The following is a 22,542-nucleotide window of genomic DNA, read 5'->3' as shown; positions in this document are numbered from 1 at the left end:
TTTATTTTCTTCATTGCTTATTCTCTGATTTTCTCTGACTCACCAAGTGAAAAAGACTTGAGTCTTAAGGCAGACTCTTAAGGTCCAGTGCAAGAAAACAGAGAGGCACTTTAACAATATAATGCCCCCCTCCCCGCTACTGCGTCACACAACGGCTAACGTGCGCGCTTATGAGCGAGAATAAAATCTCTCCGTCGCCTCGACACTTATAATATAATTTCACAAAATATGTTAGCATCGTCTCTGCTCAACAACGTGAACGCGGATCTGAGAGTGCGCTGAGACGCAGCTTCGCATTATCCGCGGACACCAGACGCGCGCATCAACAGCCGACACATATTCTACAGGTAAAGCAAGATGGACGTGAAGGACCAAGGCGCACAAATGGAGCCTCTGCTGCCGACGGTAAGATGCGTTTCGTTATTGAGCCTTCCTAAATGCAGCTCTGATTATCATCCCCGCGGCGGGTTGCATCTGTGCAATGCGAGCGCGGCGCGCATCATATGTTCTGGACTTTGGCACGCACGTCTGAATCAGCTTGTGTGCTCTCGTTTGCCTTTAGGTGATTTACGCGTTTGCAGTTATAGAAGAGCATAGGGCTCACATGATGCAGATGACTGCGCTGTATGAATACATTTGGCGTCTTAGCACGTTGCGCACCAGGACGGACGTGTTCGCCACGCACTCGAGCATTGTTGAGTTTAGCAGCTCCTTGGTTTCAATGGAATATTATTGAATTAAAAAATGTCTAAAACAAAACCAGGAAAAAAATCTTGCTTGATTACGAATAAAGGTTGAACGCAGGGGTTAATACTTTGCCACATTGTTCCTGGTTACCTTTGTGTTATGCTTTATTTTATATATTTGAGCAGTGTCTCACTGGCAGTCGTGACGTTATGGCCTATGCACTTATTTAATAGTAGTTTCAGTGTTTGGTAAAAAGCAACAGTGCTGTTATGTAAACAGTTCTCTGTATTAACATTACTGTACACCGTATACCCAATATGCAAGATGACTGAGGGATAGATGAATGAATAGAAAAGTTGACCACTTTGATTACTTAAAGGTAATATCTATGCATCTGGCATTGTTTTTGCTCTAGCGAGTGCAATTTTATCAGAAGCGATCTGCGACTATTATTTTTGTGTCACAACCCTGCTGTTGGTTACCAATAAAGGGACATGCAGTTGTGCTGTTGCTGGGTCAGTCTGGATGGAGGATGGAGGATGCGGATGCCTCTTTCGAGCTCAGGCTGAAATGGGACATAATAAACAGAATTTAAAGACAAAAATTTTATTTACTCGCATTCAAACTGTCACTTCGTCATGAGGGCCGCAGTCACAGCCTTTGGTTTTCCTACTCATATCTCATGTTCTGCTCTCTTTCTGTTTGATGTAATGATTCACAGCCCAAGTTGCCTGGCTGAAGTTCATTTCTGAGATGGGTTGGTGACATTTGTGGTCCAAATATGTTTAGATTATGTGAGAATGCAGTTGAATGTACACCGTACTGAATTGCTTTTTATGTAAAGTAAGACTGGCAGATGCAAAGTCCTTGTGGATCACATGTATTTATCTATTTATTTATAAAAAATTGACGCTGACTTGAATACACACTTCCATGAATAATAGCTATCGTATCTGACTTATCTATAAGTTGGTTTATATAGTATATATAATACTTTTATATTGCAATTCTCTTCTAAAGGCATTTCTATTATATTTACAACAGTCTATATCTGCTGGTGCCGACCTGGTGCCTTAGAAAGGACAATCTTATTTTATTCTTCTTATTATTGGCATTATATATGATGGCCATTAAAGTACACACGCTGCAATCACAGGACAACATAATGATGGATTAAGCAAAGCTCTCTCCATTTAGACAAAGCTAAGCTTTATTATTCAGATTAAAGAGAAAAAAAACAATTTCTGCTCAGCGTGAGCCCAGCATAACAACAAAACAGCTTATTATTGCATAATGGAAAATAAACAGTAGGTTATATTCAGATTTACGTGTGATGACAGTGATTATGTCGGGGTAAATTGTGCCTCCAAGACAATGATACTGTAGGTGGGAAGCAATTATGTGTTTTGTTTACAAGTATTCCATTGTTGGCTAGAAATCATTAAATTTGCTGTCGGATGTGTCAGTAGTCGAATATGTCCCTTTTTGATAATCCTCCAGAGATGCTCATGTAATGGTGAGATTAAGCGTCAAGGCTTCTGAGATGGTTTTAAAACTAATTGATGCTCTTTGGATATTCAGGATTATTATGCTTGAAAGGAGAGATGTGCTGGCACCTCATCTTGTCCACTTGATCTCTTGATCTCTTGAATGGATCCACAGTTTTCCAGGGGTCTATATGTATAAGGGTATAGCGTAATCTGGGATTGTACGTGGTCAATACATTTGTATTGTTTTTTTAATACAAATTTCTTAATGTCCAAAATTGACCTAGTATCAATTGAATGCGTGTTTATAAATCCAGCCACACTGGATTTCTTTAAACCGATAAACTTTTTTGTACGCTGTATTGTATTGGCCGTCGTCCACCCTGGCCTGTAAATATATGCATCGCTGTTAGCTGTTAAAAAGGTCCTAAAATGCATTTAAATAACAGACGTACGTAACATTATTTGCTCACTTTGAAATTCACTTTTTTAATATCTCTAGCAGAACGTATCATGACCCTGAGAGAATCCTTGGTTTATCCGAACACTTATAAGTAATGTTTATCTGAAAACAAATTTTTCATTTTGCAGGTGGTCACCCCCACTAAAGGACAAAGTGTGGTGAGTGGAATGTTTTGTTGTATTTTTCAATGATTGTATTTGTATTTATAGTGTCATTTTTTTTATTTTTCCGTCACCAAGGTCCTTAAAAAGGGTTATGTTTCCATTTGGTCTTCCCAGTGTTTTTGTTGACATCACTGTCCATCACTAACCACAGTAAATAAACTGTTGACAGCATTTCAACATCATGTCCAAACTTTAGTCCCTTGTAAACTCTTTCTGCATCTAGATATCAGAAGGGCAGATGTTACAGGTTTGTCATATACTGTAGCTGTAAGAAGACAAATAGTCACCTAACGCTCATGTGTCTCATTCCTGCAGGATTTCAGCCACAAAAATCCTTACTAACGTCAGTTTTTGCATTGATACAGTAATCCATCTTGGTATCAGAGATGAATAATCCACAGCATTATAGCGTGACCTTTGATTTAACTGTGCATTGCTTTGAGATGAGCTGCATTGTTTTTTGTATTTTCCTACAATCAAACTTTGCATGTATTAATTCGGCAGACACTTTGATCCAAAGCTATACATTTTATCAATATGTGTATTCCCTGAAACTGGAACCCATGACCCATGCACAATGCACTACGGAGCTCTGACAAATAATAAACATTGCTTTGGTGTAAAACACATTTATGAAGTCTCTAATGGATAGAAACAAAAGATCATCCGAATTTGGCACTCGAAATGCAATACTGTCTGTTGTCTGAGAGCTTTGATAGTTTAACTAAATTTGTGACACAGTTGTTGCTTGCAGCATCAGAAAGGATGCGTGATGGGAAGAATAATGCTCGTCCGGTGTGTACTTTTTTGGAGGATCTATTGAAAGAAATGCAGTATAATATATATAAGACCTTACATGATGAAGCATTATGGTTTTATTATCTTAGAATGAGCTATTTCTGTATACATACACCGCAGGTCTCCTTACATGGAATTCACCATGTTGTTTCAACAGTAGCCCAAAAGAGACAAACTGCTCAACAGAGCGCTTTCCTAAATACATGATCTCCTTTGGCAAAGAAGCAACTCCTTTGTGTCAGCCGCCGTAGTGCTTTGAAAGAGAGGGACGAGTGAGCCGTTCATTGCAATTTGTAACCTTACCACTAGATGTCGCTAAATTTTATACTCTGGACTATTAGAAATTTTCCTAGTTGGAATGGAACGGGCAAAAAGTCCGAGAAGGCATGCGTCACATGAAGCTTCTTTGGAAAGATCATGGGAAAGTCATGATAATTCGTTGGACAAAATGGCAGGAATTTAGTTGAGATAGACAGAAAGAGAGACAGAGAGAGAGAGAGAGAGAGAGAGAGAGAGAGCGCACAAGGTCAGGCCTTTTTCTGACAGGTCAGCCCACAGCAAGCAATCCTAGCATGCCTCTGGGGAGGAGGCGGGCAGATGCTGCTACACCAGAATGTGAGACAGTTACACCCTGAGAGTAAGAGATGCAGAAAGAGAGACTAAAGAATAAAGAACTTTAAGTTTGCATGCAGTGCGGACATCACTGCTTGAGTGAGCTGTAGTTCAAGATCAGCCGGATCCGTGGACGCTGCATGAGCTAAACCATCCTGTCTAATGGAGACATGCAGAATTCAGACCTTCACACCAAACTGCTGTCTCAGGTATTACCTGCATGGACTTCTGCTTTTGCGTCATTCGGTGGTTTGCAGTCGTTTGGTGAGGGAATCTCCAACTTAAAAAACTGTCAAGTTGTAGAGTTCAGCCGGAGAGAGGTTTAAAATTTGCTTCATATACAGTATGATGGTCTTTGAGATGCAATCCGTTTAACTTAAATTTCCTTGTAGCTGCTTGCACTTTGATTGTTTCATGCGTTGAGCGTGTTCTACTATGAATTAAATATAAAATGCACGATAAAGAGAGTTCAAACAGCAGTGAGCAGAGCTTTGTTTATGGTTTGATTTATTCTGTATCGTGCTGCATTGATCAGATGTGCGGCGTGTGTTGTGGAGGAGGGGTGCGCGAGGACTCAGCTGCTACAGTGAGAAACAGGTTAGCATGCTGCAGATGTCCGCAAAGACCTGCGACACAGCAGACAAACCGAATCCAGCACAAATCTAGGATGCTATTGAGCGTCATGTCTGTTTTTCTCATGACAACACTCGCATTCAATTACAGCGAATCTTAGAAAAACCGACCTGTAACGGATCCATTTGTTCAGGTGTGTATAATAAGGTGGACTTTGCAAATGTGCAGTGCTCTGAGTTACAGCATCACTCTCCTCCATCTGCCCCGTCGGGATGCTCGACGTTGTTTTTTGCTTCATCCAATTAAATGAATGGGATTCATAAGGGAAGTTCACTAGTCTCCGTCCTCATGCTTTTTAAAGTGCTCATGAGGAATCCAAATGTTCTTCGATCTTTTGAGATAAAATACATTACACCATGCTGTAGCACTGTGTCATAACCACTAAGAGACAAGTTTTGATGACAAGCATGTTTTGTGAACAGATAATAATTTATGAAATGACCGCTTTAAAACGGTTTGACCAATCAGTGCTCATTATTCTCAAAGTATTATGCAACCGAACTGAGCAGTCAGCATTCTGAAATGCTGTAGTCCAGTATTTAGATCCCATGACAACAAACAAGACACATATGAGGCCACGGTGTATGTAGTGTACATTGCAGCATATTACAGTATTTGGCAGTAGTTTTGCTACAGGAACTGCTCAGGGTGACGTTAGTCTTCCAAAGCAGCGGTTTTCATGTTTGGCTTGAGGAATGTTTTATATGTCTTCCTTTTTAACAGCTGATGAGTTGAATCAGGAGCTTTAAATAGATAGACATCTAAAACATTCTGGGAGAGCAAGCCGGAGGACAGGAATCAAAACATGTAGAGCAGGGGTCTACAACCTTTTTGTAAGCGAGGGCTACCAAAATATTTAAAATCCTCTAGAAGGCTACTTGTTGGTAACATACATTCAAACTTTAAACATGTGATGCCTTATTATATATTCTTTCGGATATTAAAGCTAATAACACTTGCTTATAATAACCTTTCATGACGATGTAGCACTTGGCTGATAGTTGTAGTCACAGATTTATCAGCTGTCTTGAGCATTATTGGTGAGCCCTGTGTTTAGCGGGCACCTTACAGAGTTAATGCGGCTACCAGGTGCCCACGGGCACCACGTTGGAGACCCCTGATGTAGAGTGTTTAACAAGAAGCCACTTTTATTCATCAGCTGGCAAAGTAGTTCAAATACAGCAAATCTTAGCTACGCTAAATCTGTGAATTGTTTTTGTACATTTTTAACTAAACATTCAGAATGACCTTGCGTTTGCCTCTGTTGGACCTAGGCTCTGGAATACTTTTCTGTTTTTAGATCTCTGTACATGAGTTTAAATTGAAAACAATTCTTAAGTATGTTTTATTCGTACTGTCTTATTGCTCTTTTTCTTCCTTTTTTCTCAGTTCATCCTGTAGTGTTGTTTTATACTTTGTGAAGCCCAGTGGGCAACTTCTGTTGTGTTTATGTGTGCTATATAAATAAGATGAAATGAAATGACCCGATTCACCAAAGTGTATCAGACTTTACAAAAGTTTATAGAAAAATATATTTCGTATATATTCGCAACTTGTGGTTGCCGATGAAACCGTCTATATTTAGAGCTTTATTGAGTATGTACCGTATGTCAACATTTCTGTAAGATATCTTTAAAAATGATTGTTTATTTCGCATTTCGCAAGTCATTGCATGTCTCATTTCCTGTCAGTTTTTGTAATCGGCATTAAAATGAAGCCGATTGCTCTTTTGGTTTATGGGTAGAAATACAAAGGTCTTTTCTTTGCATATATTATCCTGAAAGTGAGATTACTTTGGAGAATAATGGACCTTAATACAGAGAAACTTTGTTTCTAAACTAACACCCATTGTTTACAAAATAACTCCAAAGCGGTCCTGCCAACTGCAATCTATCTGATCCAAGAGGGAATACGATTTATATTATCCTCCAAATTTGCAGCCTGTTAAATCCTAAAATAAACAGTTCTGGATATCTTTTTAATCGAAGCCGCTAACAAATCTATTGATGACCCACACATCTTTCCCAAGTTCAGGTGAATTAAAGCACTTCCCAACACCTGGAAACTCAACAGACTGAAACCAGTAACTTCATCCAGCTGTGGTCATTTTTATGTGCATCAGGACTTTTACATTAACATTTAGTCATTTAGCAGACGCTTTTATCCAAAGCGACTTACAAAGAGTTCGGGGAGCAATAAGTGATATGTCATAAAAGAGCAATAGTACATTAGGTACTAATACAAAGTTACTATAAACTACACTATTTGAAGCTAAAAAAAAAAAACCTAAACAGGCTTGTTCAGCGTCGTGCTGTATCTGAACATTAATCGGAGTAGACAGACATCCTGAAGTATTGGGTTAGTGACATGGAATCCGCACTGTTTATTGATTTGACAGAAGGATGTTCAGAACCGTTGCTCTCTATTGACCGAAAGATGCAAAGCATCTATTTATACAGTAGCCATCATACAAAAAATCACTAGTTTTTGTTGAGACACCATATTTGTTGCTTAGTTCTTCTGTGTTCACGGGGCTTATTGAAATTCTCAGTTGTGTATCATAAAGTTTATTAAAAGACAGATTTGACACGGAGAGAGTTTTTCCGTCTCCAACATGGCAAACACATTTATGCATTTGATCAAGTCTTCAATGGAGCAATGAATACGACAATTTTTTGCTGTCTTGAGGATGTAAAGATAAACAGTTCTTATTTGCTATTATAAAGGTACGGTCTTAAACTTGACCTCTACATATAAAGTCAGAAATACATCAACACCTCACGATTTGAAGAGATGTTTACATTTTCTGTGGGTTGTGTTTGTTGCACATCTTTGCTTGTGTGAGTGTCACATTGTTTTCTTTCAGGATACGCTGTAGGATGTGTGCAGAACTCCACACAGCAGGAGCGATTGTGATGTTGTGGTTGAACATAGGAGGATAAAGGGATTAGACTTTATGCAGATTTCACGCTCTTTGTGTTTTTGGAAGGGAAAAGGCACTCATCTGAATGAGAGCATGGTTGGTGTGTGTGCATACTGAGTACAAGTCTTGACTGTGTTATAAAAGAAAATAGTAAAGTATGAGAAAATATGAAGTCAGCTAGATGGCTTCCTTCGACACTGATATAGGATAACAGATGATGATCTATAGTATTGGAAGCTCAAAGGTCCCTAGTGTTTGTTAAAAGTAGTAAATGCATTAGTTATGAACCACAATGAGAAATATAGTTTTCAGCATTCATTCATCCATCTTGCAGTAAGTGTTGAAATGAACATGATGATGAACTATGATTATAAAGGCTGTTTTGTTCATTGTTAGATCGTGTTAGCTAGTAATAATACTGTCTTATTGTAAGTGTTACCTAGTATATTGCTTAAATGCACCGTAAGTGGCTTTGGACAAAAGTGTCTGTTTAATGCCTATAATTAGCATCTTATTTAAGGTTCTAGGCTCCTCATGAACATTAAAATTACACACACACACAACTAAAGATAAAAAAATCATTTGTTCACCTTCTTGTCATTACAACCTGTATATGACTCTTTCTTCTGTCAAACCCAAAATAAAAAAAGTTGTTGGGTTACCAACATTCTTCAAAATATGAGAAATATATATAATCATACAAAAGGATGGAAACTCATACAGGTTTGGAATTACATGAGCAAGGATGGATTAGTGAGCGGGCCATGGGGCCAAACTGGATGGCGCAACCTTGAAGCCCAGGGCCCCCTTGGGGTCATGATATTCAAGGGCCCATGGGCTTCAAGGTTGCGCCATCCAGTTTGGTCCCATGGCCCGCTAGAAGTATTATTTGTCTTCTTTTAAAGTAACAGTGCAACTTAAAATAAAACGTCTGTTAAAATTTACTCACCCTCTCATCCCTCCAAACCTGTGTGCTGTTTCACCCCGCACCTTAGCAACCACCCAGAACACCTTAGCAACCACCCAAGAATGTATTAAAAACCATATAAAAAATTCCATAGCAACCGATGTAGTGTTTGAGTGTCTGTGAAAATCTGTTGGGCCAAAACACTGATGGTGAGATACACATTTATCATGCCCTGTCAATCTGAGAAAGACCACGATACTGACATCTCTCTCGCTCTCTCTCTTCCACAGAGACATGAAGACGAGGCTATTGTGGATCAAGGAGGAAACTTGGTTAAAGCCACCTTTGAGAAAGAGGATCTAGAAGGTAGAGACAGGGCACGTGTTTTTTCATTAAATAACACTGACACACACGTGGAAAGAACAATTCTTCATTGGCGATAACAGGTTGTTAATAGCTCAGAACATCACATGTGTCTACACTGGATGTACAGTATCAGCACTGGTGTTATAATCTCTCTGTAATGGCCTGTAGCCGTCAGCTGATGGATGCCCTGTTTCTATTTTTGACGCACTGCAGAGCTACAGCAGACACTATATTTTCCCCATCCGCCTGAAATACAATATTTCATCACAGTCTGTGCACTGAACATGCTGCATTACTGACTGTGTAGTGGTCTTGTGGATCATTTTTAGTTCTTGGAGTGGTAACTTCCTTTTGTTTTTTGTAATCTGTTATTTGTTAGTAATAAATAGTCCATCTTTAACATACGAATGTAAACAACTGAAGGGACATGACATTGGATGATCCAGTGTAAACACAATGTGAGGGATGTTTATGACTTTTATAATGTACAGACTCTATATTCTGTCACCTAAACCTAAACCGTACACCTTAAGCTTTACATTAGAGAGAAAAAAGTCCATTTGGTCTATTCCACACACACAGGTTAGTTTTGCTAGATTGCAGAGTAGGTGTAATGGATAAGGACTGCTGTTTTCATAGCAAGCTAGCATTATTTTCCAAACCCAACCCAAGCGGTTCATGTTAGCCTGAGAGAAACGTCTGTGGGTGGGAATTCAAGAGGACAACCTACCAACAGCCTATGTATTTAACTGTCTCTCTGACAGTGGGTAGATGTACTGCACTTAGTATTTAAGAGTGTTTCACAAGGGACCGAATTAAAATGAACATCTACTTCAAGCGTCTTCTCAAAGGACACGCGTGACATCAGCGATGCTCCTGCCCCAGTGTGATATTTTTACCCTCTGCCGTCCGTCATCGAGAAAGATCCAGCGCGTGTTTGTCTGACAAAGAGAATAATTGCAGTATCTAAACGATAAAAATAAATGGGACTGCCAGGCTATTGGCATCTCTAAATAGAGACTCCATATCCTACACATTTCTAAAATTAACAGTATGCTCCATTTTATTTTTGTCACTTGTTTACCTCACAAAATGATTTGGCCCAAAAACAACAGTGTGTCGGGGAATATGGGTCTTGTTCTAATACTCAAAAAATACATAGAACGAACAAATGACTGCAATTTTATAGATGTAGATTTATAGCTCCATGTTTTACTGATTTCCTTTGACTACAGCAGTCATTCTTCTGGATCTTGAGTCGACGGGCCGGGACGATATATCGTTTAATTTTTAAGCTCATTTCTCAATGGTTTATGGTTAAATGCCGCCACATCCGAAAGCCAGATGGCGCTCTCGCTCAGAAACTCTGAATATGGGACACAGAAGAAGTACGATTTACAAGGCTGTGTCCGAAATCGCTCACTGTACCCTCATTCACTGTTCCCTAATTAGTTCTCTAAGTACTAAAGCTGAGCTTCAGTACACCCCGCCACACATGCAACATTTTGTACATAAAAATACATTTTTAAATATCACTTTTGACCACTACTGTACATCTTTACAGCTGCTTTAAGAGCATGTCAAAGCTTACAGACGTTGACTAAAAACCACAAAACCCAGGCGGACTGTTGAGATGCTAAGGTTTATCAGTACCAAAGCATCATGGCGAGTCATGACTATCGTGGTGCTGATGCAGGGGTCTTATATAGCCTCTCTGTTCCGCTGCATTTCACATCCTCGTTGCTAGAAAATACAGGCTGGCATTTCGTTTCCCAGATTTCTCTCCTCTTTAGGACGAGTGTCAGTAAGTGTTGTGATATTTACAGAGGTACATAAAGTTACTACATTTGCATCTTGAGTCTTGAACTTCATCTCGATAAAAAAATGTTTGGAGCCAGTGCAGGAGGATGTATTGCTCCTTATCGGATGTTATATAACGCAAAGAGACCAAGATAATATATAGATGTAATATAAGCCTTCATCTCATCCCAACATTAACCACCAAAACTTTAAAACTCGCCAGAAGTTATTTTCATTTTAAACATATAAAGGCTTTATATCGTATATTTGTGTGTGCGTGTGTACATTTCCCTTTGAATCCAATAATGTCAACAGGATCGTCTGAAGTGTCGGGTATAATAAATATCTCAGAATGAAAAGCATTGTGTCTCTCAGAGGTCCTCACTAATATACTTTAAAAGCTCCGCATCTGTGTGTGTTTCCATGTAAGCCCATGAACAGATGTTACGTCTCAGCCTCGATGATAAAATCTGATAAAAAAGCTTTCTGTGAGTGTCATTTAGTGGTCCAGGTGGTTCAATTCTCTCTCTCATTCACATGCTGATGTCTGGAAATCTGATCTAGGATTACAATGAATAATGTCTGTTTTTAACTTCCTGTGGAAAAATACTCCCATTCGGAAATATTCATATTTGACACAAAACATTTATTTTGATTAAATGTTAAAAATGTACTATTCAGACATTCAATGTGTAACCAGTTTATCTCCTGAACAACGTTTCAAGTGCCTTCTTAGACATCATTTAAGAAATCCCAGCTGCATGCTTGAAGTTGTTTTATAATGAAGTATATATTTATAATTTTTTTATGCATTCTCAAACACGTTCTTTTCAACAAGTTCAAAGACCGTAATGCATTGTGACAGACTAAGTCTGCTTTTTTTAACAGGTCACAGGACTCTGTATATCGGCGTTCACGTTCCTCTTGGAAGGAAAACCCACAGACGACATCGTCACCATGGACACAGACATAGGAAGAGAAGCAGAGAGAGAGATTCAGGGGTCGAGGATGGACGAGAATCCCCTTCCTACAGTAATCTGCTCTACTTCTCTATCTGACAAATGTCTCGCTCATTGTTCAACAAATAATACTAAACATATCACACAGGGATAAAGATATATTAAATGTGGTAAATAGATTTTTATGTTTTATTATTTCCGGTAGCACTCTCTACTCTACTGAATGTTATTTTCACATTTTTATTTTCTCTTTGATGCTTTGTTCTATTCGACTGTTTTTCTTTGAAGCTCTCTCTCTCTCTCTCTCTCTCTCTCTCTCTCTCTCGCTCTCTCTTCCTTCCTCCCCCTCGCTTTCTCTTGCTCTCTCTCTCTCTCTCTGTTTCTCGCTCTAATTTGTGCACTTTGTGATCTAGTTAGTAAGTGCATGTTGCTCATTTATCAGGCCATCGGAGGCTTATGACTCAGTTTGTAAGGGAACATGAATTGCGGCAGAAGACTCAGATATAATACAGAATAAAAGCCTACCAAATGTCACTACTTGCTTATTTAACTGTATTTAGAATTATATTCTCTTTATTCAGTGAGGTCAGAAAGAAGTCAGGGATTCAGGGTTTGATGTTACAGTGATTCATTAGTTCGATTACCGACTAAAACAAGATCACAATAACAAACACTTATAAGGAAGTACACTGGACCAGGCATTTAAATACAAAAGTACACCCACAAAATGTACATTTTATTAATGCATATGAGTTTAGCATGATCGTTTTAAATAGGTCTCGGATGCCGTATGCTGATGTTGTGTGACCTCTAGCCTTTGCAGCTGGTTCTGTTCTGCATTCTGGCACAGATACTCCATCACAGAGGGTTCAGTTTCTGCTGGGCACTGAAGATGATGATGAAGAACACATGCCACACGACCTCTTCACTGAGCTGGATGAAATCTGTCTCCGCGAGGGAGAAGATGCTGAGTGGAGAGAAACAGCCAGGTACTTGCCCAAGTCATCTCAGATCATCAGGGTCGTGTGATTGGCTCAAAACATCCGGCAGCAGAACAGTTGTGTGTGTATAGATGATCATTATATCAAAACACAAAGATTTTCATTCATTCTACCAGACATGTTTTTTTGAAAAAGCAAGAAGTCAAAACATGATTTTTATTTGTTTATTTATATATTAATAAGTTAAGGAATTGGCATTATTTTGTAATGTGTCAGTGTTATAGGTATACAATATCGGCGAAAAGTTCAGATATAGAAAAATCATTATTATATAAAACATTTTTGTGAGCTTTTATTATTTTTCTATATTAAATGTATAGCAATATTACCTCACGCACAGTTTGCCAAATAATGTTGTCAAATAAATCGCTTCCCTCATGTTTGAAAGGTTTATTCAAACCTGATGGCTCATTAAAAGCAAATATTGTACAAATATGTCCTCCAGACATTGCTTTTGAAAGCATGAATAGTGTTTAATACATTACATCTGTTGTGCGGCATTATTCCAAGAGAGCTATAGTGGGATAACATAACAACCATTGTTTGTGTTTGCATACAAGGCTAAATAAATCTTTTAAAACAGTTGCTACGGTGTCATATGGCATCACATTTTCTATTGCACATGCACAGTTTTTTACAATACAATACAACACAATACAATACAAAGTTTATTTCTAAAGCACATTTAAAAACAACCATGTTGACTAAAGTGCTCTACATTAACATGAAAAAATAAATACACAGAATACAACAACCAGACAATTACAACAATTCTCATGCCGGGTTAAAAGCCAAGGAATAAAAATGTGTTTTAAGTGGCGATTTAAAAACCGAATGGCTGGCGGCCAATCTCACATGAAGAGGCAATACATTCCACATGTTTTATTTTCATTTATAAACCAATGACGCTTTCATCTAAACCGCAGTATTTTGCAACACCATTTATTCTCAGCATCTGTCTGCAGGTCTCTATCTCTTTAACTCTGTCCGTGTCTCGTTGTGCAGGTGGCTGAAGTTTGAAGAGGACGTGGAGGACGGGGGGGAGAGGTGGAGTAAACCCTACGTGGCCACTCTCTCTCTTCACAGTCTCTTTGAGCTCCGCAGCTGCATTCTGAACGGAACCGTCATGCTGGACATGAGAGCCAGTTCTCTGGAGGAGATCGCTGGTAAAAACAACCTTCATGTCTGTAGCTCCAGCTTCTAAGATGGCTCCTTAGGTCAAAACCTCATGTGTGTTTCGCCTGCTGTGTTGGATTGTTTGTTTTGTGCTGAGCTTGTTACAGTGCATTCTGGGATTGCCTTTGGCTAAAAGAAAGTGTTTTAGAAGGCCGCATCATTTTAAAATCGCATGTGATGCCTTTGTCAAATTATCAGGTTGTTCCTGTCAGTTTTACACCTCGTTCGCGGTGGGATTTGTGTAAGACAGCTCACTCCGTGTGTATAGTACCACATGGTTTAAAGCTCAGGTAATAGCACCATATGTTAAAAGTTCATCTTCTGAGATTCAGTATTTCAACATTTGGGGAAGTCTTGCATATTTTTCAAAACTGAGAATGCATTTGATATTTTAGTTCAAATACATTTTTTATAATTGCTGTAGTTGCTTTGACATACTTCTACACACATACGTGCGTTTCATACGGATGTTTACCTTTTCACTCCTAGAAATGAATATATACATATTTTTAATTAATCTGCATTTTATAGAGGAAGAGAGAACATTTCATTTCCCAGAATGCCGTGAATTAGCTTAAAGTATTTATAATGGAGTCAAACAACGTGACAAGACGGAAGCTGTTAAAATTCATCGCATTCAAGATCCAGTTATGAATTATACAGTGTTCACAACTTAACACTCTCGGAAGCATGTGAATTTAGCATTATTTCAATTCTTTATACTCTGTTTCATCGCTTAGATTTATCAACATCCCCATCAACGTTTCTGTCAATGTGGAGAAAAGACACAGATAAATTTTTTCCTTACATCTATTTTATGATTTTAATAATCACATGAGCCATTAGCCAGACATCATGACCAAGACTAATGCTGTGTTGGGAATTTATCATTCTATTTATTATTCAGGTTAAAAATTAATAATTAACACTTCACCTTAAAATAGCGGGAGATTAATTTCACATTTTAGAATTGACACAAACACGCTGAAAGAATATTTTGTTAATTATTGCTTAATCATTTTTTATGGTAATATTAATTGGACAGTATAGTATTCTGTCATCATTAATTCACCCTTATGTTATTCGAAACATGTAAATGACTCTTCTGTATTAGACAAACGAAGATATTTTGAGAAATGTCAATGTTGTTTGGTTATTGACGTTCTACAAGTGATCTTCTTTTGTGTTCTGCAGAAGAAAGAACGTCATACAGGTTTGGAATAACATAAGAGTAAATGATGAAAGATTTGTCATTTTGAAGTGAACCTTTAACAGGTAGATGAAAGTTGATTTATTTACCCTGTTTCCCAACTCTTAAAATTGCACAAAATGTGCATCCACTGTTTTTATCTGTTATGTTGTGTGTTGTCTGTTTCAGACATGGTGTTGGATCAACAGGAATTGGTTGGACATCTTGAAGATGATGTTCGGAAGAGGATCAAAGACGCTCTTTTGAAGCAACATCACCATCAGAACCATAAGAAACTAGCCAATCGGATTCCTATCGTCCGCTCGTTCGCTGACATCGGCAAGAGGCAATCTGAGACCAACTGCGTGGACAAAAACGGTATTTATTTTCCATAACAAAGTGAATGTGAGTCTTTTGTAGGTGACCTATACATAGGTTGCTCGTGGGGATGTTTCAGACAAAGGTAGTGAACCATTTGAAAGATATTTTGTTAAAGCCATCATAAGGCAGTGAGATTGAAGATGAATACAGAACAGAAGAACTAGTTGTTAATGCAGAGACACTGACAGCGTGTGCTGTGTTAATAAATCATAAATTGTGACTCTGACTCTCTGTGTGCTGTAGTGGCTCTCATCAGTCATGCTGTCTGGTGTTCACACACATGAGAGAGAGAGAGAGAGAGAGTCATACTTAACCATCACTTCATGGTTGTTTACTTACTAAAAGGATGTAAATAAGTGTCTGGTCTCGCATTTAATTTAATATCAGACTGGTATTATCACACAACCACATGAAGCCAACTCATTGCTATGATTGTGGAGTATCACAAGTTCAGGGGCAAGATTCCCAAAACACAAAATTATAATTTAACTGCCCTTTCTTTTAAGAAAAATGTTACAAAAAAGTTATTGTTATTAAAAATAAGAATTACAATTCCTGAAAACTGTTGTAAACAATATCTTGAAGTTGGGATAATCCCACAGTTTTCACTTAAAAGGTAAAAAAGTTCAAAGTTATTTGGGCCATATGTTTAAAATCTAAAGTTTATACTTGCCAAAAATGTGTTAGTTAGTTTAGGACTGACTAAACTAATTTTAACCAACATTAACGCTAAATCTAACATACAGTATATCATATATCTATGATACTATTTAGAGGAATTGTCAAGATTTTTTTTTACAAACTTTTAATATTTTATTTTAAAAACATTATCTTTGTCTTGTCTTAAAATATGTGAATGTGAATTGTGCACAGGTTATTGTAGCAATAACCAACAATACATTGCACGGTTCAAAATTTTAATTGTTCTTAAATGACAAAAATTTATATGATTTTAAGTAAAGATAATGTTCCATAAAGATATTTTGTAACCTAAATATATCGAAGCTTGATTTTTGTTAATGGATGCTGCTGCCCGCTCTTTGGGAATTACCCGCTCAAGTTTTTTATCTATGTAAAGCTCTCCGGTTCATCTACCCTCAACGTCATTACAGCTGTAAGCCAATAGAGAGTGTTAAAACAAACCTGTTTCTTCTTAGCAACGGCCTGCAACAGCTTCTCTGATGGACCACTTTAAAGGAGATTTTCTTAATATTTAGATTTGTTTTGATTCCTCAGATTCCAGATTTACCACTAGTTACAAATATTAACCATCCATCAATGGAAAGCTTGGAATTAGCAGTCAGATGTTGCATACATCTCAATTAAAAAAATGCCCTTTTATACCCTTATGTCTGGTTTTGTGGTCTAGGGTCACACATTTAATGAATATCCTTGTCATTTTTCCACTTGTCAGAGTTTCTTTGTCTCTGCTGTCTTGTGTCATTTTCAAATATATGTGTGTATGTGTCTGACAGGCGCTTCGTCTAATCTCTTTAAGTCTCCTTTGTGGCGATCAGTTCATTCTGATGGGGGTGACAGGCAGGTCTCACCCTGCTCTCCATATTGGCTCCTCTGCTGCTCTTCTAGTGTCTCCGTCACCTCACCTCTTCCCCCCTCATCCACATCCACTCGCCTGACCCAGAACCTAAACTTGCGCCTGGAAACAGACGACGGCTCGGATCCAGGCAACGTTTAACTTGAGATACTTTCTTCTGTAGATCTTCCTAAAGCATAACTTGTGAAGGTGTTTATCTTGGGGAATAGGTTGCACGTGGTAAACACTGAATGTTAAATAGAGGTGGAATGTAAATACACTTTTTGGCAGAAAAGTGAGTAGGGCTTCTATATATTAAAAACAAATGTCTCTACACCAGACGTGCATTGCTCTGCATTTTGAAGCTGTTTCACACTGGAAAGTGTTAGATGTAAAAGCATTGGTTTTGAAATGTAATTTATTTATAATTGTGCACAATATTACCATTGCTGCAAATGCATGTGCACGTGGTTTTAAAACCAAAGATGATTCAAATGAAAAAGAAAGCCAAAAACAGTTTTAATGTTGAACTGTTTTTCTGACAACACATCAAAACAGTACTTCAATAAAATCTGACCTAACCAGCTTTTCCGTTAACCATGGTTTTACTATAGTAAAAGTATAGTAAAAGGGTTTTTGGCGCTTTCATTTACCATTTGTTTTTCCATAATTTTGCTACAAATGCCACGGAAACAGGTTAATTGCATTCAATGTCAACAGTGCAACACATTTTATTCTGTAAAAAAAAAACTCAGTCCATCCTGGCTGAATGTATTTATTGGCATGTACCCCCAAAAAATTTGTGCTTTATGTCTAATATGCTGTGTGTCTCAGTAGTTACAAGTGTTATTTCGCAGATATATTAAATATGAGAGGAAGGTGAGGGCTAAGCAGAAATTTATCACCTTTATACAAGGCTTATGTTTAGGAAGTTTGCCAACTTCCCACACGCTCACGCTCACGCAAGACCACCAGACCCCTTCGCTCAGAACATCATTAATGCATTAATTCACCCTGCGTGCCGAGCCAACGCCACATTAAAACAGCAGCGATAATGACTAATAAACACAACCTGTCTGTGACTGAGGGGTTTGGTGACGCTGCATCATGCATAGAGACGTTCAGTCTGCTTTAAGAGTAGTGCGCAATCTTTGATTTTCTGCCGATTATTTCTACTTTTAAATATGTTTCAATCAGTCGTGTTGGTTGAAAGATGTCTGGAATCATAACAGACCCCCATTGCAATCATCTCTAATAAGCTCATATTCTTCAATCATTCAAGGCTCATGAGACTCGACATGAAATCTTGAGATACAGCCAATGCGACGTATTTGAAGCCAGAGCACCACCTGACCCATTCATGCAATTTACATTAATGCATTTGTTTCATTTGAGTCTTATCCAAAACAACTTTTATGAGTATGTGTGTTCACTGGGCATCATACTCATGATCTTAAAGGGACAGTTCACAGAAAGATAAAAATCATTTACTCACCTTCGAGTTGTATCAATGTCTTTGTTCTGATGAACACAAAGATATTCGGAAGAATGCTTGTAACCAAATGGTTCTTGTCCAACGTTGACTACCATAGATGGAAAAATGGCGATGGTAGTTATAGGTGTTTACTTTACTACATTCTTCAAAATGCCTTCTTTTGTGTTCAACAGAACAAAGACATTTATAAAGCGATGTTCCTACTATGGTTGTCAATGGTGGCCAAGAACTGTTTGGTTATAAGCATTCTTCCAAAGATTTTTCTCTGAGCTCATCAGAACAGAGAAATGCATACAGATTTGGATCAACTCAAGGGTGACTCAAGGATTATTTCTTTACTTTTGATAGACGCTCTATAGCATTGGTGGTATTGATGGTTAGATTGGGCTCTCAGGGTTTCTGGAAAAAGTGCTATCTACTGAATTTTTACCCAAGCTGTATCATGTCTCTATTTCTCCAGGGCAGTTGATTTCCCCCCAGTCCCATCCCATCACCACAGAGGGCAAAACTGACGTCAGCCGTGAGAACAGCGCAGTGGACTTCAGTAAGGTAACAGTGCAGAAGAATTTGTGAAGCAATCATCACGATAACACAGAGGCCAAAGTGATTTTCAACCCAAAATTGTTTTGTCATTTACTCACTTGCATGTGAATATTAATTCCCTGGTGAAACATGAAAGGTGATTTTTGTCCTTTTTGGAGCACCGCATTATAATTCACCATCAGCTGTCCCTGTGCTCAGAAATCTACTTTTGTGTTTTCTAAAAAAGGTTGAGGAACCTGAAAAATGGAGATGAGGTTTTTGTCCGATGAATTGTGCCTTTAAATTACATAGGACTTACAGTTCTGTAGAGCTCTTTGCTCAGGGTGGAGGATTAGGATTTTAAAGTCACATTGTACCTAATGTCAGGTTTACTGTACATAACATGAAACTGTTACTTGTGTTAAGCGGGTCTTCTGCTTGTGATCTCATGAACAGATGCTGTACTGTCTGAGCTCATATGGGTCATGACAGGAGAGAAATGAAATCACATTATGAAACATAACATACAGCCTTTAGCATTATCTGTCTGTCAGTCTGTCCGTCAATCCATTCATCCTACCACCTACCTACCTACCTACCTTTTCACCGATGTACATTCAGGTGTGTTGTGAATGCCCATGTCTGATTGTTTCTGTATAGATAGATCTGCACTTCATGAAGAAGATTCCTCCAGGTGCAGAGGCCTCTAATATCTTGGTTGGTGAGCTGGAGTTTCTTGACAGGCCTGTGGTGGCGTTTGTGCGTCTTTCTCCCGCCATACTACTGAATGGCCTGGCGGAGGTTCCCATCACTACCAGGTGACTGGCTTTTTAACTGGTACGACGTGACCCAAAAATGTGTTTCAGGTCTGTTCTGGTTGATACCAGGTGCAAATAAATAAACAACAACTATTTATATAATAAGTGTGCATAACATGGATAATGATTCTCCATAAAATGGGGAGAAACTACTTTCCTCATGTGTTGGGATGAATAAATCACACTTTTGCTATTGTTTATACATTTACATATGGTTGTTTTCCTGAAACCTTTTGCATGATCATAATTTGAAGTATATCCGACCCTTCTCCGCTCAATAATCCGTTTCAATGTTCTTAACACATCTTCACTTTCTTTTTAAACAAGAAACAATTTGATTGTAGCCTGGAATGAAGTGAACACATAACGGATTCTTGCTTGTAAAACACGACATAAGATCAATAAAAAAAATTGTGTTATAGGTTTCTGTTCATCTTGCTGGGGCCGCTTGGAAAAGGAGCACAATATCACGAAATTGGCAGATCAATCGCAACGTTAATGACAGATGAGGTAAGAATAAATGCTATCTACGGCTCTAAACAGAGATAAAGATATAGAGTTGAGTTCAAATGCTTACAACTGTCAGCCTCAGTCACCACTTTCTTTCTGTGAAGTTAAGCAAGAACCAATGAAAGTGAATGGTGACTGAGGCTGTGCGAGGACGAGACGCGTATAAAGAGCTCATTGCTTTACTGGAGTTGGTGTTAACCTGACTGAAGCTCTTTCTGACATGAAAACTCCTGAGGTCTCTCGCAGCTCAGCAGAATCTCTCTCACTTAATCTTAAGGTGGCGAGGCAAGATACAGAACAGCCCTAATAACATGCAAATGACTGTTAATGAGCTAGAAAACCACCGTGTGCCAGACTGCTGGTTGGTGTTGCTACGGCAACATCTTAAGAGATGCTCTTCAGGCTGCCGAGGAGTATAAATTCAGTTTTTCAGGCTTCCTGTATTTTAAGTGCACTACATTAAAGGGATAGTTCACCCAAAAACTCAAATTTGCTGTATATTTACTCACCCCCAGGCCATCCGAGATGTAAGGGACATTTCTTCTTGAGTAGTCCCATTAAGAAGATAAAGGTAAATCCGCAGCCTCTCTTATACTCTCATATATTGTGTGTCTATCTTCTTTATGGTTCTACTCAAGAAGAAATGTCCCCTACATCTCGGATGGCCTGGGGTGAGTAAGTAAACAGCAAATTAAAAGCAGTTTTTGGGTGAACTATTTTGAACACATTTGGCAGGCACATCTGAAATGACTTACCTTGCATGGGAATTGAATCCACAAACTAACACAATGCTCTACCAACTGAGCTATAGGAACACAATTAATACATTATATTGTTAAATTAATTGTTTACTTAAAAACCTTAAAATCTCATTCAAATCAACTGTGGTGAAGATCATTCCTGTGAGATTAAACACGGCACAACATGTCTTAAAGACCATTTCTGAATGAAACGTAAACACATATGTCATACTGGCAGAGAATGTAATCTCTGAAAAACTAATTTAAAGCTATGTTGTTCATTTAAAGCTATGTTTTTCTTTTTCAGGTTTTCCATGACGTTGCCTATAAAGCTAAAGATCGCAATGATCTGATTGCTGGAATCGATGAATTTCTTGACCAGGTCACAGTTTTGCCCCCGGGAGAATGGGATCCATCTATCAGGATAGAGCCACCAAAAAACGTCCCGTCTCAGGTCAGCAACACATGCCTTTAAACATCTATTCACAATACATTAAACCACAATTTTTATTAATTATAAAAATACTTGAACAACATTTAAAAAAAAGAGTATGTTTGTAAAAACGTTTGGTTTGTTGCCTAGATGAAAATATTTTACTGAAGAGTTTTTAATAAAATTCTTTCCGGTTGTTAATGGGAAAGAACAATGTTTATACTTTAAAATGGTAAATTTTCTCCGCTACAGTTACAGTATGTGAACTATACATACATTAATCCTTGGATTATAATGTACAAGTGCAACATTTACTGCTCGCAATCTGTCTCTGTCGGATCAGAAAGATTACAAACAAGCATTAAATGGAAATAACCGATATAGAAAATATTAAAGAGAAGATTAAACGCTGCATAATAAAAAAACTGAAAGCTTTGGATTGTTTTTCTGTGCTCTTTAGTCATCTAAATTATTGTTGAACTGTATATCTTTGAAAAACCTTCACTGTACAAAGTTGACTTAAAACAAAACAGCATCCATTCAGACTCCCAAAAATCGCAAGCGAAAAATTTAGTCAGATCTCCACTGATGTCTGATGCAGGGACAGAAGTGTTTTAGGCCTCTATATTTTCTCTCTGTTTGGTATGATAGGAGAAAAGGAAGATCCCTGGGGTGCCTAACGGAGAGCTGGCAGAGACAGTAGAACATGGTGGTCATGGAGGCCCTGAGCTGCAGCGCACCGGGAGGTCAGTCTGGAGTGTGTGTGAGCGTGTGTAAACGTGTCATGTGTGGCTTTGTCAGTTCTTGTGAGACCGTTAGGAAAGTCAAATCACAGATGAGATCTCATTAATAGGAGAAATATCAGTGAAATCAATTTGAGAGACTTCTGTAGAGGTTTCTTGCTTTTGAGATATACCCTCACATGTTTCAAACCCAAACGCTGG

General features: G+C 38.3%; 1 protein-coding gene across 3 annotated transcripts in view; it reads left to right on the top strand.

The window, feature by feature from the left end:
* Positions 1–146: 146 nt before the first annotated feature.
* slc4a10b (solute carrier family 4 member 10b) overlaps positions 147–22,542 on the top strand; it is a 35,799-nt gene continuing 13,403 nt past the window's right edge. The window contains exons 1-12 of one of the 3 annotated variants that reach the window (XM_079464249.1): positions 147–405; positions 2,766–2,795; positions 8,965–9,040; positions 11,729–11,872; positions 12,650–12,788; positions 13,806–13,966; positions 15,355–15,543; positions 19,036–19,124; positions 19,758–19,915; positions 20,338–20,425; positions 21,473–21,619; positions 22,250–22,344. In XM_079464249.1, coding sequence (XP_079320375.1) covers positions 358–405; positions 2,766–2,795; positions 8,965–9,040; positions 11,729–11,872; positions 12,650–12,788; positions 13,806–13,966; positions 15,355–15,543; positions 19,036–19,124; positions 19,758–19,915; positions 20,338–20,425; positions 21,473–21,619; positions 22,250–22,344 — 1,364 coding nt within the window. In that variant the 5' untranslated portion in view covers positions 147–357. Of the gene's footprint in view, positions 406–2,765; positions 2,796–4,206; positions 4,421–8,964; positions 9,041–11,728; positions 11,873–12,622; positions 12,789–13,805; positions 13,967–15,354; positions 15,544–19,035; positions 19,125–19,757; positions 19,916–20,337; positions 20,426–21,472; positions 21,620–22,249; positions 22,345–22,542 lie in introns of those variants that run through there. The other 2 variants (XM_079464250.1, XM_079464251.1) reach the window with 2 other exon arrangements.

Source organism: Barbatula barbatula (assembly GCF_947034865.1).
Source record: "Barbatula barbatula genome assembly, chromosome: 9".
In the NCBI taxonomy this organism is placed as follows: Eukaryota; Metazoa; Chordata; class Actinopteri; order Cypriniformes; family Nemacheilidae; genus Barbatula; species Barbatula barbatula.
The sequence above is the reverse complement of the archived record's forward strand: the minus strand, read 5'-3'. Positions and strand labels throughout refer to the sequence as shown.